The sequence below is a fragment of the Centrocercus urophasianus genome, unplaced genomic scaffold (assembly GCF_019232065.1).
Source record: "Centrocercus urophasianus isolate 14NV4802_14NV808 unplaced genomic scaffold, USGS_Curo_1.0 seq_27, whole genome shotgun sequence".
Classification (NCBI taxonomy): domain Eukaryota; kingdom Metazoa; phylum Chordata; class Aves; order Galliformes; family Phasianidae; genus Centrocercus; species Centrocercus urophasianus.
The window spans coordinates 11,974,681-11,988,805 of NW_024884833.1; the positions used below are offsets into that span (position 1 = coordinate 11,974,681).

A 14,125-nucleotide genomic window follows, 5' to 3' on the forward strand; every position below is an offset into this window, starting at 1 on the left:
CCTTCAATTAAAATAATGACAATAATATTGGTAAGAGCACCAACATACAAATCGTGTGGGCACAGGACAACATCCAAGAACACAGAAGTTAGTTTCATCTTGCAAACAATGTCTGATCTGGTAAGAAAATTATACTTTTTTTTTTTTTTACTTTTTTTTGATAACTATTCTAAGAAACCTGTTTTTCAGGTTATCAGCCCTTAATAATTTTCAAAGTAAGCCTCTCCCATGTTTGTTTTTCCTTGCCTACCTTCTCCAAAAATAATTCTCAGGTATTCTCTTATTTCTTTTCTTCCTAAAATGAAGATGAAATCCAAAGTTCTCTGACTCAAATCCAATTCTTAGTTTTTATGACTATAAGACATTATTCAACACTAAGAGAAGAACAAAAACAAAAATATGATCTACATAAACAGTGAGTGAAAAGTAGGGATCAGACAATACCATGCTTTTAATTTTGGAGACTATCTGGAGATCAGAACTGCACACTGTGTTGTAGTATGCTTGAATATGTAGCGTGCACCATGTCCTTTTCTGATCTCAGGGAAGGTCTTCATGTTTTTCTGCTTTCTGAGAAACTTTCTCCCATTTATGTGTTTCTTTTGTGTTAATCACCTCAAGGCTTTTTCAGATAGAAAAAAAGCCAATTATAATTTTCCCATTACATTGAAGACAGCAGCCATATGAGTTAATGAAGGTGAACACTTTCAATTTAGGCCACTTGGTGAAACACTGCAGAGGTACTTCTGTTATGTACCAAAGCCACTAATGTCCGGGGCATTTACTGCAATGCAACTTAGCACCCCTACTTTGCATTTTGGAGAAAGGAAGTTAAAACACAGAGGGCTGGGAGGGAAGAAAGTACGTAAATGTATTTGGACTAAAAGAGCCCAGCGTAAGCTGTGCTTAACTGTGTTCACTCATGATAGGACTGCCGGCGAGACATAATTGTCTCATAGATCTTTGTGCTTAGCTGCTTTCAGTCATGATAGCAATCTCAGCCGGACACAATTACCTAATAGAGCTTGTCATTTCCAAGTAGGGTTGAGGTATGACCAAACTTTCTGTCGATTTGACAGATTTTTGTGTCGCCACGAGAGAGCGCTCATGAACAGTTTTTCTTTTTTTTTTTTTTTTTTTTTTTTTTTTTCCACCTGTAAAGAGAATCAGGAGTCTACAAAATCTTTTTGTACACACACTTTCCACTTCTGCTTCCTAGCAGTACAGAAGGTAAAGACAGTTCTTAATTCTCTAGAAATCTTGCTTATGTTCAGAATTCAGGTAATAGACAACAGTTTCTTAGCAAAGGCTCTTTATAATCTCTAGCTCAACTGACAGTCCATACAACCTCTTAGTAATTTTTCCCTTTCTACAAATTGTATGCAGTTTAATTCTTGAATTCTTTTCCATAACTGTGCTCATACTTTTTGTGCAAAACCATGTAAAATAGTTTACATGCTAGTTTCAGTGCTGTTAGAAACTTGTTAATGTCCTTTGGCTAGAGAGTCTTTGGGAAGAAGAGGTAAGTATGGTAGTGTGTTGCATTCTATACAGGACAGCCTCTGAGCACATAGAGCTCTGCTTGGGAGTGGATGAGGAGCCTACTGAGAGCTCATGGCTTAAAGCGAAGACAAGAATAGGTGACACTGTAGAGGGGTCTGTAACAGGCCACTTGATCAGACAGAACAAGATAAGACCCTCTACAGACAGATAGAAGTAGACTCGTATATACTGGCCCCAGTGAGGGGACATTGCAACATCACCCAAGTATCAGTGGGAGGGACAGTGCAACAGGAGATTCCTGCGATGTACTGATGATAATATTCTTCAAGTGATAGCAGAGCCAACAATGCAGTGTGTGAATTAGATATTTCGAGCATATGTGCTGTAATCTAGACATCAGTGTGGAACAGAAAAGACACAAATAAATAAAATATATTGCTTCCTTGCAGTGATCTGTGGCAGAACGACCATTTACAATAAACAGAGGTAGGATATTCCTCTACGCTGTTTATTAGATGACTTGTAATTTCTGTTGTCTGAATGAGAAGAAGAAAAAAAAAAAAGCTAGTTAAGTCATGAATTTGGCTTTTTTATACATACAGCTTAACAATAAAATAATTAGTTAGGAACAATAAAGTTTAAGGCAGCTGGTGGTGCTGGATTCATTTGGGACAAATATGTTTCATACATAATTTTAAAGTTGTCAGAGAGCTGAATGACAGTGCCACTGAATAGGGCTTTTATGCCTTTATTTTCATGGTTTCTTTCCTGGAAGGTGGCTAAAATTGTTACTTAAAGCTTCAAAAGTATAATTCACAACGTCTCATCATAGCAGCAATTCACTGGATGCAGGAGATTATGATTACATTTGTCATGACCAACATCAGAATATCTTGTGATATTTTGCATTACTTTCTTACAATATTCACATTTGTTGATTTCTGTTGTTGTTGTTCAGTCTGATGCAGTATTACCGAAGCAGCTTTTCCTGTCTGATGAACTACAGCATTTTCAACAGGCTTAATCTAACATGCAGTCACCATTCCATTGGTTTAACACATCAAGAACATTCAGCAAGAGGCTGGATATAGGCTATGCGAAGGAACTCAAAACAACCAGCAGAGTCTGCACTTCTGAAGTGTATCCAGCTTACAGCTAACAATAATGTAAGCTAACATATCTTTCTCTTCTTTTCTCTTTTTGTCAACATGGGAGCTGAGCACACAATTAAAAATGCTGTGTATAGGATTACACCCTCATTTTGTATATATTTTGTTTTGGTTTGGTTTGGTATTTACTTCAGGTAGCAAGCTGACTGGGCTGATCACCAGAACTTTAAACTAGATTTAATGGGAGAAGGGAATCAACTTCTATGTGACTAGGAATGCTGTCACTTTAAAAAGCAGCAGGCAAAAAGCTCGGATGTGTCTCAAGGAATTTGAGAACACTCCTCCAGGACGGTCAACAGCCCAGCTGAAGTGCCTTTACACCAATGAATGGAAATAAGCAGAAGGAGCTGGAAACCATGCTGCAATTAGAAAACTATGATCTAACTGTTATCACAGAAACATGGTGGGATGAACTGTAAAACTCTAATTGAAGTGGGTTCAGAGGAGGGCTATAAAGATGATTAGAGGAGGGCCATAAAGATGATTAGATGTTTCTTATTAAGAAAGGCTGACAGAGCTCGAGTTGTTCACTCTGGAGAAGAGAAGGATATGGGGAGACTTCATAGTGGCTTTCCAGAACTTAAAAGGAGCATATAAGGAGAGGAGCTTAACAGGAGAGAGACCAACTTTTAATATGGTGCGATAGTGATAGAACAAGGGAAAATGCCTTGAACTAAAAGAGGGTTGATTTAGGTTAGATATTACAAGGAAATGTTCCACTCAGAGGGTGGTGAGGCACTGTCACAGACTGTCCAGAGCAGCTGTGGGTGCCCTGTTTCTGGAGGCATTCAAAGCCAGGCTGGATGGGGCCCTGGGCAGCATGAGGTGGTTTGGGCAGCCCTGCCCATGGCAGGGGGTTGGAACTGGGTGATCTCTGAGGTCTTTTCCATCCCAAGCTGTTCTATGATTCTATCACTTTTAGCAAATACATAAGGACATGAAATGTGTCTGTAATGCATCATGGAAAATAACTGTTCAGCATACAGTACACAAGAATCAGCTGTCCGTGTTTTACACCCCTATGGAATTATAAGCTAAAGTAGCTCTCAATTAAAAAGAATGAAAAAAGAAATAAGAACCTCTCACTTAAAAGCTGCCAGAGTTCTTTTGGAACAACACTGTAAAGGCTGTTTTTTTTTGTGAATGAGGAGAACACTGCCTTGTGAACACTTGCTAAAGATTTAGCCTGTCCTATTATCACTGAATTCTACTATAGCAGCAGTATCTGAAAGGCTGTGATGGCCACACTGAGGGAGTGCAGCCCACCTTAAGGAGCCAGGGCAGGCCTTACCTGAGCTAAGGGCCTCTGTTTGCTTAGATGCCAAGAACAGGATTTAGGCAGACTTTGTGCTCACATTCTTTTTGGATTTGGCTGCAAATCTGTTCTTCCTATATCTAAGGTGTATCCATCTCATTATACAGCTCTGACAAAAGGCAGAAGAATGTGAATGAACATTTCATCTGAGAAATCTACTGGACATACCAGGTGACATTTTAGTTTTCATTACCAGGTTCATTGCCACTAGCAGTTAATGAAAAAATATCTGCAGTCACTTTTCAAATTTCTCATTAGGAGATTTTTGCTATCCATAATACTGAAAATCAGAAAATATTTTAAAGTACTTTGTTGTCCCTTCCCTTCCCTTCCCTTCCCTTCCCTTCCCTTCCCTTCCCTTCTCTTGCCTTGCCTTGCCCTGCTTTCCCCTGCCTTCCCCTGCCTTCCCCTGCCTTCCCCTGCCTTCCCCTGCCCTGCCTTCCCCTGCCCTGCTTTCCCCTGCCTTGCTTTCCCCTGCCTTGCCTTCTCCTGCCTTGCCTTCCCTTGCTTTCCCTTGCCTTTTTTTTAAAGGAAAACCTTATCAGGAGTTACTGTATGTAATATATATCTTCAACACAGATTGTTAATAAAATATCTAAGGTTCTAATCGAGAGGCTTCCCTGTTCTTATGTATACAGCTCTCTACAGCATTGTGTGTCCTATTCAGTCAATATAATTAATTATTCTACAATCAAAGAAATATAACCTATTTTACCTCAATTTCTGGTCCACTTAAACAAACTGTGATATTCCCTCTGACATGCGGAATCAAACTCTGTAACCCAAGTAAGATTGCAAAGCAGGTATGGTTTATTCAGTGCTACACGGACACTGGGTGCAAGGGGGATAGATCCACCTGACTTGCCCACCGTCAGGAAAAATCGTGCTACAGATGTAGGCCAAACAAATACATAATCAACAGTTTTCCCAGAATTCAGATACATATTCATTACTCCCCTGAGAGTTCGTTAGCACGCAGAGCCTCCCCTCTTGCACATGTGTAGTGGGTCGTGGGATGAAGATTTGTTGTTTTTCTCGCAAAGGCTCCTTACCTTTCTCACTGTAAACTCCTGGCCTTTCAGGGGGGCATCCCCCTAAAGCAGTTTCTTCTTGCCCTGTGGACACATAATCACGTCCCTGCTAAATGTCTCGGGCTGTTCTCAAACCTTAATAGTATGGCCTTCATCCCCCTCGCTATCTCAGAGCCAGTGTCTGCCATCTCTTACTTTCTAACAAGCTCTGCATTCTCGCTTCTATAAACTATCTCTAACTATTGCCCTTCACCCCCCTTATTCTCAGTCACTGTGAAGTCTTCTTATCTTTTTACTTTCACTTATGGGGTCCTTCTCACCTTTTATCTCCACCTTTTATGACTGACCAATAGCTAGTTGGTATGTATTTGTCACAACAGTTGAAGATTCTAAAACTCTGAGACATAGAAACTGCCATTTAATGAGGTCTGCATTGAAATTCAAAGGATAACTAAAACCAACACAGGTGATATCAGAAAAAAAAATATGGTAGGTCATGTTTCATGCTTACGTTTCACTTCTTTTTAAAAAAAACTTTTTTTTTTTTTCTCTCCACCACTGCGTGATTACAAAATAGAAATTAGATTAATGTCTTCCTCTTCTTCACTGCAATGCAAAAGCGTTGGGCTGTGGTTGACTGTCAGAGAAAAACTTTTATGGTATAAGTCATGCTGAAGTTTTTAATTCTTGTTACATCGTTAAACGCTACTTCAAAGAGACAGCATGTCCATTATTTCTAGGATAGAACTACAAGACACATAGAGGACTGTGTTGGGCTTACACGGCAAGGTTTTGTAATTGGAGCCTTGCAGGGGGGCCCCAGTAAGCAGAGCCCAAAATTGCTCCATGTCAGATCACAGCTCCACCTGCTCCAATGGGACACACCATTGCCAGAGCTGAGCTGTGATTCATGCTGGGTGTGCTCTGGGAGAGCAAATTTAAGAAATAAACTGCTGTGCAAGAGCAGCTGGGAGAGAGGAAAAGGGAAAGAAGGAAGAGGGCTGGGGGAGCTGCTGCTCATGCAGAGCCATGCTCGGAGAGCTGCAGGCTGTGGATGGAAAGGCTGCTGAGGAAGAGCTCAGTAAGAACGGCATTCCATGGGACGGACCAACATGGAGCAGAGAAGGAAGTGACCACTGTGACCCTTACAGAGCACCAGAGACAAGTATTACAGGTGGACTACAGCTCGCTTGTACAGTTTAGGTCCGGGAGGCAGAAGAGAAGGGAGGGGGAAGGTGTTTTTATTTGCTTTTAGTTCTCACTTGTCTAGAGTACTGTCAGTAGCTAATAAATTGCATACATTGAACTCCCTATTCTGAGACTATTCAGCCTCTGGAAGTAATTGATGGGCAAACTCTTTGTTGTTGTCTAATGCCTTCTTCATGTTTTCTCCTTCTATTCAGGTAAGGAGTAGTAAGAGAATGCCACAGTGGTGGTTTTAGCTGCCAGTTGTGTTAAACCACAAGGAGAAACTGAACATTTGTAACAGCATAAGATGGAGCTGTTGCAGTGAGTCAACATCTGGCTGAGATGCAGCAAGAATCTACCTTCAAAGAGAGTAACCACAAGCAAGTCAGCTTCAAAATGTCTGACCAGCTCTAGGATGCTAACAGTTATCTGCCTTAACCATTAACCTCCAATGTATGCAGCCAGATTTTTTCCAACGTAGAACTGCCACGACACTTCAGCGACTTGTAATTTAATAGAAAATGTAAATTTTAGTCTCAAACTACAAGAGACTGAAATGTGATGAGTTTATGGCAACTGCTGAATTTCTGCCCTAACTACATGAGCCTTTTTCATAAATTGTTCTATGGACTTAGAATCCAAACAAGCACATGAACAGGTAGATATCCTGTGCTTTTCATAGGTTAAAGCAGGAAAGCAACTTCTCTTGAAAGTATTGTTATAACCCATATCCCACAGAGTAAATAGGTCTGTCTTTGCTCTCTGCATTTCAAATCACCTGAGATTCCCCTTAAATTTTGGTGCTTTATATAGAGCACAGACATGTCTGTGTCTAAATTTTTTATGTGTTCAAAAAATTGCCTCAGGTTCTGATTTAGCTTCTCAAAATAGCTTTCTTGTTGCTCACATCTCTTAGGTGTTGCTCCCATGCAGACTATACTTTTTATCAGGTACTTCCGTGATATCTGATCTAGAAAATCGCTTAGTGTAAGCAAGCTCCACACAAAAGCTGCACAGATTTGTTTGCATAATGCTCTTGTCAGATTTGCCCACCAGAAGATTGCAGCCATGTATGTCTATAGCCAGGGCCCAATTTTAAAACCAGACTCTTCAATTTACATTCTCTACATACTAATTTTATTTGGTGGACACTCAAATCTATAACTAGCACTGACATGGTAACTGAGCAAACCATCAGGTCTATGCTTAGTGCATTAGAAGCCACGTTGCTAATGACTTAAACGCCATCAATTTCTCAGTGTTTCTGTAGCTAGTGGGTGAAAAAAATACATGTAAGGAAGGAATTTGTTACAGTACTAAAAAAATGGTACTATTTCTTACACCAAATAATTCTCAACAAAGAGTGTTTTAGGCGAAACACCTTTCATCATAAAAACTGTCATAACTGCAGAAAGTTTTTCTCCAGTGTATTTTTATTAGGGATTCCTGCCATCATATCAACATACAAAACAATCAGGATGTTGACATAGAAATGTGAAATTCACTGTACAAAGATAAGGCTCGAGTTACAGATATATTATCCCCCCAGTCTCCAATGAAATAAAACCATATTTAATTCTTCCCAGAGTTGTGTTTATAAATGTTAGACAAACCACAAAATAGATTTCAAGTACATAACATTTTACAATATAACCCAAGCACAGACAGAAATGCACAATACCGTACCTATAGATACTCTGTGATCCAACTGTCATCCTCACCAACTAAATACTATACTGCTACTCTGTCTGAGTATCCCCACTATATGCTTCTGAGCACATTAGGTGTTCCTGGCCTTTAACGTTAGAAGACTCTTGTGACTTTCATTTGAGTTATGCTGATGGTCTAGAGAATAATAGAAAGAAAAGGAAGATTTTTAGAAGGCCAGGGCTGGATGTATGCACAGAGGTGGCAAAGGTCAGTACATGTGCCTGTATACTTTCGCGTTTAACCCTACATAAGACCTCACTACACTGCACATTCTCTGAGATTACTTTCTCATGCAACTCGATCATTTTCTGATAGAGTTAAATCAAGCAAAACAATACTCCCACTTGTTGTGTGCTATAGTTTACAGGGACAAGATTATATTTTAGAGCATAAGATTTTATTTATTTTTTGTTTAAATGCAATTGTCAGACTTAAACAGGAGCCTGCATGGAATCTTGTCTCTGTAGCCCAGCAGGACACCAGCTTTCACAGTTTTTACCACACACAACACCTTTTCTGACACCGTTTTTTCAAAACAGCATCAATAAATTATTTCCTGCTAAGACCCAATATCTACTTTAGTTTACTCTCCATTTCTACTAGGCTGAATGATTATTATACCTCATAGGAAAGGATCATTTAGCTACAATAGCACAGGATGAAATCCTTATCACGTAACTAATCAATAATGATTCTTCTGTGGAACAGATTGTCAGGGAAGAAATCAAGAGAAAAAGGCAGTTCACTTTAGCCTTTGTTGCTTGAGAAATTAATAGCAGTCAGAAAGCTTTCCACTGAGAAAAGGAATTCCTGAATCCTGTAACTGTCTAATCCTTTAAAAACTGGAGAAGTTTAGAAAGGAAAGGAGAAATTTTGGAAGGAAATCGCCACTTTCAAACTAGACACTTGTAAAGGCTTACATGAGAAAGCCAAGCCAATTCTCTGACATCAAAAATACAGGAGTTTATTTGGTAGGAATTAAGAGCTGTGATTGCAATATATTAAAATGTATATCTTAATAAAACAGTCTCACGTATGCCTTCTGTTTGTAAATCTCTAAGCAAGAGAAAGACTCTGAGGTTGAAATCAGAGTTCCCTCAACTTTAAAGATGAAATACATCTGCTCTGCAATCAGGGGAAATAAAAACAGTAAAAGCTTTCTCTTCTTAGATAGAACCTCTCTGCTACATCTGAGGGCCTTCAGATGCTCTCAGTGATTGACAAGATTTTACTGAAGTATGTTCTCTAAGCAATACTGGAATAACTAGATATACAAATTCATCTTACATGAAACAGCATTAAGTCCTGCAACTGGGCTTATACTAATAGGGAAAGAGGGTAGGTATGCTGCTATATGTAAAAGGAAGCATATCAGTACACACAGAAAATATGTTGTCTCAGAGATTAGTAATAGAGGGCATCAAGGATAAAGTTGCATCTCATAAAGCATTTAATCCTTTAACTGTGAGTCAGTAGAATACTTTCAGGTCAACTGTACAGTCTAAAGCTTTGCTTTTAAAAATGCATATATGTTTCTTCTCTATCATTTTTAAAAGTAGGTCACACATCTACTGATTTAGGTAGGGTTTTGGCTGTTTTTCTTTTTTTTTTTTTCTTTTTTCCCCTACTTACTATTGTCTTCTTCCATGTTATGTACAATAATCTACATTTAGACTGAAGACTCACTCTCTTCCAAAACATACTTGGACTATCATATAGAGACTTTCTAAAGCACTGATAAATCGTAAGACAAACTGACATAACAGGAAGGATCATTATTTTCAATTCTGCTCTCCTCCTAAGCTTTACAACGATGCCTTTCAGAAATTCTTCTGAAAACTTGGCATCGTTTAATCTCCCCCAGGCAGCCCCTACTGAACCTGAGTGAACTTTCTATGTGTTTCCCAAACTGCTGTCTCTCCTATAGAGCTATTTCAATCTCATTCATTCTCCAGCCGTAGTTCAAAAACAAATCATTGCTAAAACATTAAAAATAAACTTCATGTTCTTGTGCATTACTCTTACTAATCTGTACATTTAAATAACATCAGAAGTTATCTTTTGCTAAAAATTTACCAAAATATTTTAAACACATAAAATTGTAAAAAAACAAACAGAAAAAAAAAAAAAAAAAAATCAAAACCAAAAACCCAGCATAAACATTGCTTGTATAGGCATAGGCATTGGTTAGAAGAGATTGCTGCACTAAGGAGTATATTCAAAAAGGTTTTTCTTTCAGTTTCATTATATTTAATGTAATGGATTCTACAATTAAGGGTGATATTAACTTATAATTACTCCATCTTGTATGATGTAATAAGTGAGCAGAAAAAATGAATGCAATCAAAAGGTTCTTTTAAGTTACTGAAAGGTGAATGTATAAGCCTGTAACTAAAGGAGCAATTTAAGTGGGCAATGGAAACTTAAGATCCTAAAAAGTGTGATAGTAAATGAATACGAAGACAGCTACCTACTGATGGCCCCAGGGGTGTTATGGAAAGCTGTCACAAACTGAAATTTTGAATATAGCCCTTAGTAGTATGATTATTTCTTAAAAATTTAAAAGCTGCCCAGCATATCACAAATGAAGTTTATTTTGCAAGCCACCCACTGCCTAAGTGGGCAGTAATATTCAATATGAAATTGCTGAAACTCTGGTGTCTGACGGATTTCGTGGAGAAAAGAGATCTGAAGGTCTGACTCCAAGAGAACAAGGAGAAGAGGAAACACAAGCAACAACAGTCCAAGGCCTACAAGGAGAAGTCTGGAGAAACTCTTCACAAAAGCATTCACCTCTATGTTGCCCACTAGAAAGTCATAGCTCCAACTAAGCGCTCTTCGAGCTTCTTTCAGCTCTTCTTCTTCTGCAATCATAAAAGCATTTTCATCTGCTTCCAGTTCCTCAAATGAATCTGTATCATCTTTCTCATTCTCTGCTCTTGGACATGTATCAAAGAGCATGTCAATCTCGTCATCAACTGGGGTGGGCAGCAAGCTGGCACTGGGATTGTATACCAGTTCTGAGATGGTTAAATGTTCCTCTTTCATCTTCTCTTCCTGTTCAATGGCATGATCAGTATTGTCTCCAGTGTTCTTAACTGGGGAGCTGGAAGTCACAGGAACTGCAATCTCATCTTCCTTTGGCAGTTGAATATCTGGAAAAAAAAAGGAAAAAAAGAAAAAAAGGTAGACAGAGAGATGAAACAGTGATCCTAAATTTCTGCTTTCCTGATGGAAAAATCCAATAGTATTTTATGTAAGTTGGAGAGATGATTCTGCAATCATTTTGCATACTGAAACGTTTATCAGACACAAATAGCAAACACTGGAAAAGTCTTTCAAAATTTCATTACTGTCAGAGGAGGACAACGCCTTTTATAACACTGCAGTACAGGAGATGTCATTGGGCGTTTCACCTGGGAAGAATACAGGGATGCTGTCCAGACTTGCAGACATGGGATCAGGAAAGCCAAGGTGCAGGCGGAACTGAACTTGGCGAGGGACGTGAAAAACAATATGAAGACTTTCTACAGGTACATTGGCCAGAAAAGACAGGTCAAAACAAGTGTGCCTCCTTTGGTAAATGTAAAAGGAGAACTCGCTTCAACAGACAAAGAGAAGGCTGAGGTACTGAATGAGTTCTTCGCCTCAGTCTTCACTGGCGGCCAGGATTCCAATACTTCTCATATCCCTGAGCCCTGCATCCCTATTGGTTGAAAGGCCGCAGACAGAGGGTGGTCATCAGTGGCTCTGTGTCCAGGTGGAGGCCGGTAACGAGCAGCGTCCCCCAGGGGTCTGTGTTGGGACCAGTGCTCTTCAACATCTTTATCAGTAACATCGATAACGGAATCGAGTGCACCCTCAGCAAGTTTGCTGACGACACCAAGCTGAGTGGTGCGGTCAACATGGTGGAAGGAAGGGATGGCATTCAGAGGGACCTTGAGGGGCTGGAAAGGTGGACCCAGGTGAACCTGATGAGGCAAAGTGCAAAGTTTTGCACTTGGGCCAAAGGAATCCCAGGCATCCGCACAGACTGGAAGGAGCGGTCCTTGAGAGCAGCCCTGCAGACAAGGACCTGGGGGTCTTGCTAGATGAAAAACTTAACATGAGCCAGCAGTGTGTCCTTGCAGCTTGGAAAGCAAATGGTATCCTGGGCTCCACCAGAAGAGGGGTAGCCATCAGGGACAGGGAGGTGATTGCTGCCCTCTCCTCTGCTCTTGTGAGGGCCCATCTGGAATGCTGCGTCCAAGTGTGGAGCCCCCAGTACAGAAAAGACAGGGAGCTGTTGGAAATGGTCCAGAGGAGGGCCACTAGGATGATCAGGGACTGGAGCACCTCCCCTATGAAGACAGGCTGAGGGAGCTGGGCTTGTTCAGCCTGGAGAAAAGAAGGCTGCAGGGTGACCTCATTGATTCTGTGATTCTGTGAGATCCAATTAAATTTGTATGATGCAGCCTCTGTGGGCTTCTGATATAAATGAATACCAAGTGCAAATGTGAATTGGTCCTATTTGTTGTCAAAGTAGGAATGATAACAATAGTAATGATTAGACCAACTTTCTCTTCATTTATCTCAAAGAAATAAAGTGATAAGACAATGGGTGAGGTTAGGAGTTTTTGATAGAGCATGGCATTAGAAGAGACAAATATCATGATAAATTCATATTAGCAGTAAAGAGGATAAAAAGAGAGGTGGGTTGGCATACCATATAAGAATGAGATATGACTGATAAGATATGACTGAAACTGAATTAAAATGCTTCACATCTTTAATAAGCTTCCCCTCCTCACATCGCATTTTTCTTCCAGTCATCTTTCCTGTCCTCATACTCCCAGTCTTTTTTCTCCTCCTCCTTACAAATCCTTTCCCTCTTCACAAGAAGTCTTTATTAACATTACCGGTATGCTTGTTTCTTACAATCCAATTCCCTGCCTGAATTCTCTCCTCTCATGACCTGGCACCCTTTTCCCACTTTAGTACTAACCATAGTAAATCTGTCTATCTGTTCTGCAGCTACATGAACACTGAGGTTACTCCTTTTTGCTGTCAATAGCTGAAGGAGAGGGAAAGTGAACCAAGCCTGAAGCCGGGAAAAATCATGGGAAAATATTTATTTTTGTCATTTATACCATGTCTGACACTTTGTTATCATCACCAGATGCCATCTATGCGCAAGAGGATCAGGGGAAACTTTTGCAGTATCACTTGTATAATAATAATAATAATAATAATAATAATAAAGTAATATTTAACAGTTGTCATTTTGCGAAGTTCACTATCTCTCCTTTCTTTACAATTGACTACTGCAATAATGATATATCAATTAAAACCAGCATAATAAGGTTATTATGACTTACCCAACAAAAAACCCAGGAAAATCAGTACTTATAACTCAAATTAGTCTGATTATTTGATTTCGCCTGTAGATCTCTGTAAAAAGTACGGAATTGATATTGCTGAACATTCTTTCCAGTTTTAATGAAGTAAAAACTAAGGTTCAGAGACTTTAAAACATCATAGTACAAAACAGTAAATAAGAAGTAGAAAGAAAAGTAGTGCATCTCCAGCACTAATTACACCAGATGTATTGTGGTTTTCCATATGAAGTAAAAGGATGTCTGCAAGCTCTATTATGCTTTTCTATTACAGGCTGGCAAACAAAAAACAAATTAAGTAATCAAAGGAGAAATTGTGGTAACTTTCAAATGAAGGGAATAAAGTATAGGCTAAACAATGCCATAATGAAGTGATGCATCATTACACTTCTATAGAATAAAAATTGAAGCAAAAATACTGTTCATAATGTCATCTACAATAACAGAAAGATATGCAGCCTAAATTAATTTTGAATCGCAGATCTAAAGGTAGAATCTTAAATAGTAACTCAACTATTACTGACCAAAACGCTGCTGAGAATCTCATTTGGAAGTCTGTGTTTTTTCACATTTTCCTTCAGCTTTTCAGTGATCTTCAGTATTTTGAAAGTTCTAAATATTTTAGATTCACTGCATCAAAATTACAAGCTTTGTTTTGGAAACCTAACTACCCTCTATTTGACCAGAAGGCAAAAGTATATTCCTGCACCACAGAGTTGAAGGTAATACAGTACACTGTACAACTGTTACAGATTTTGCATTTCTTGAATGACAAGGTCTTAAAATCTCCCCTTTTTCCTTCCCTTTCCCTTTCCCTTTCCCTTTCCCTTTCCC

At 39.2% G+C, this 14,125-nt stretch overlaps 1 protein-coding gene across 1 annotated transcript in view; it reads right to left on the bottom strand.

The window, feature by feature from the left end:
* Nucleotides 1-7,632: 7,632 nt before the first annotated feature.
* Nucleotides 7,633-14,125, bottom strand: part of FRMD3 (FERM domain containing 3) — a 155,330-nt gene continuing 148,837 nt past the window's right edge. Inside the window, exons 2-3 of the mRNA XM_042826741.1 lie at nt 13,274-13,300; nt 7,633-11,071 (exon numbers count right to left, since the gene is read on the bottom strand). Of these exons, the coding sequence (XP_042682675.1) occupies nt 10,476-11,071; nt 13,274-13,300 (623 nt within the window). The 3' untranslated portion in view covers nt 7,633-10,475. The remainder of the gene's footprint in view (nt 11,072-13,273; nt 13,301-14,125) is intronic.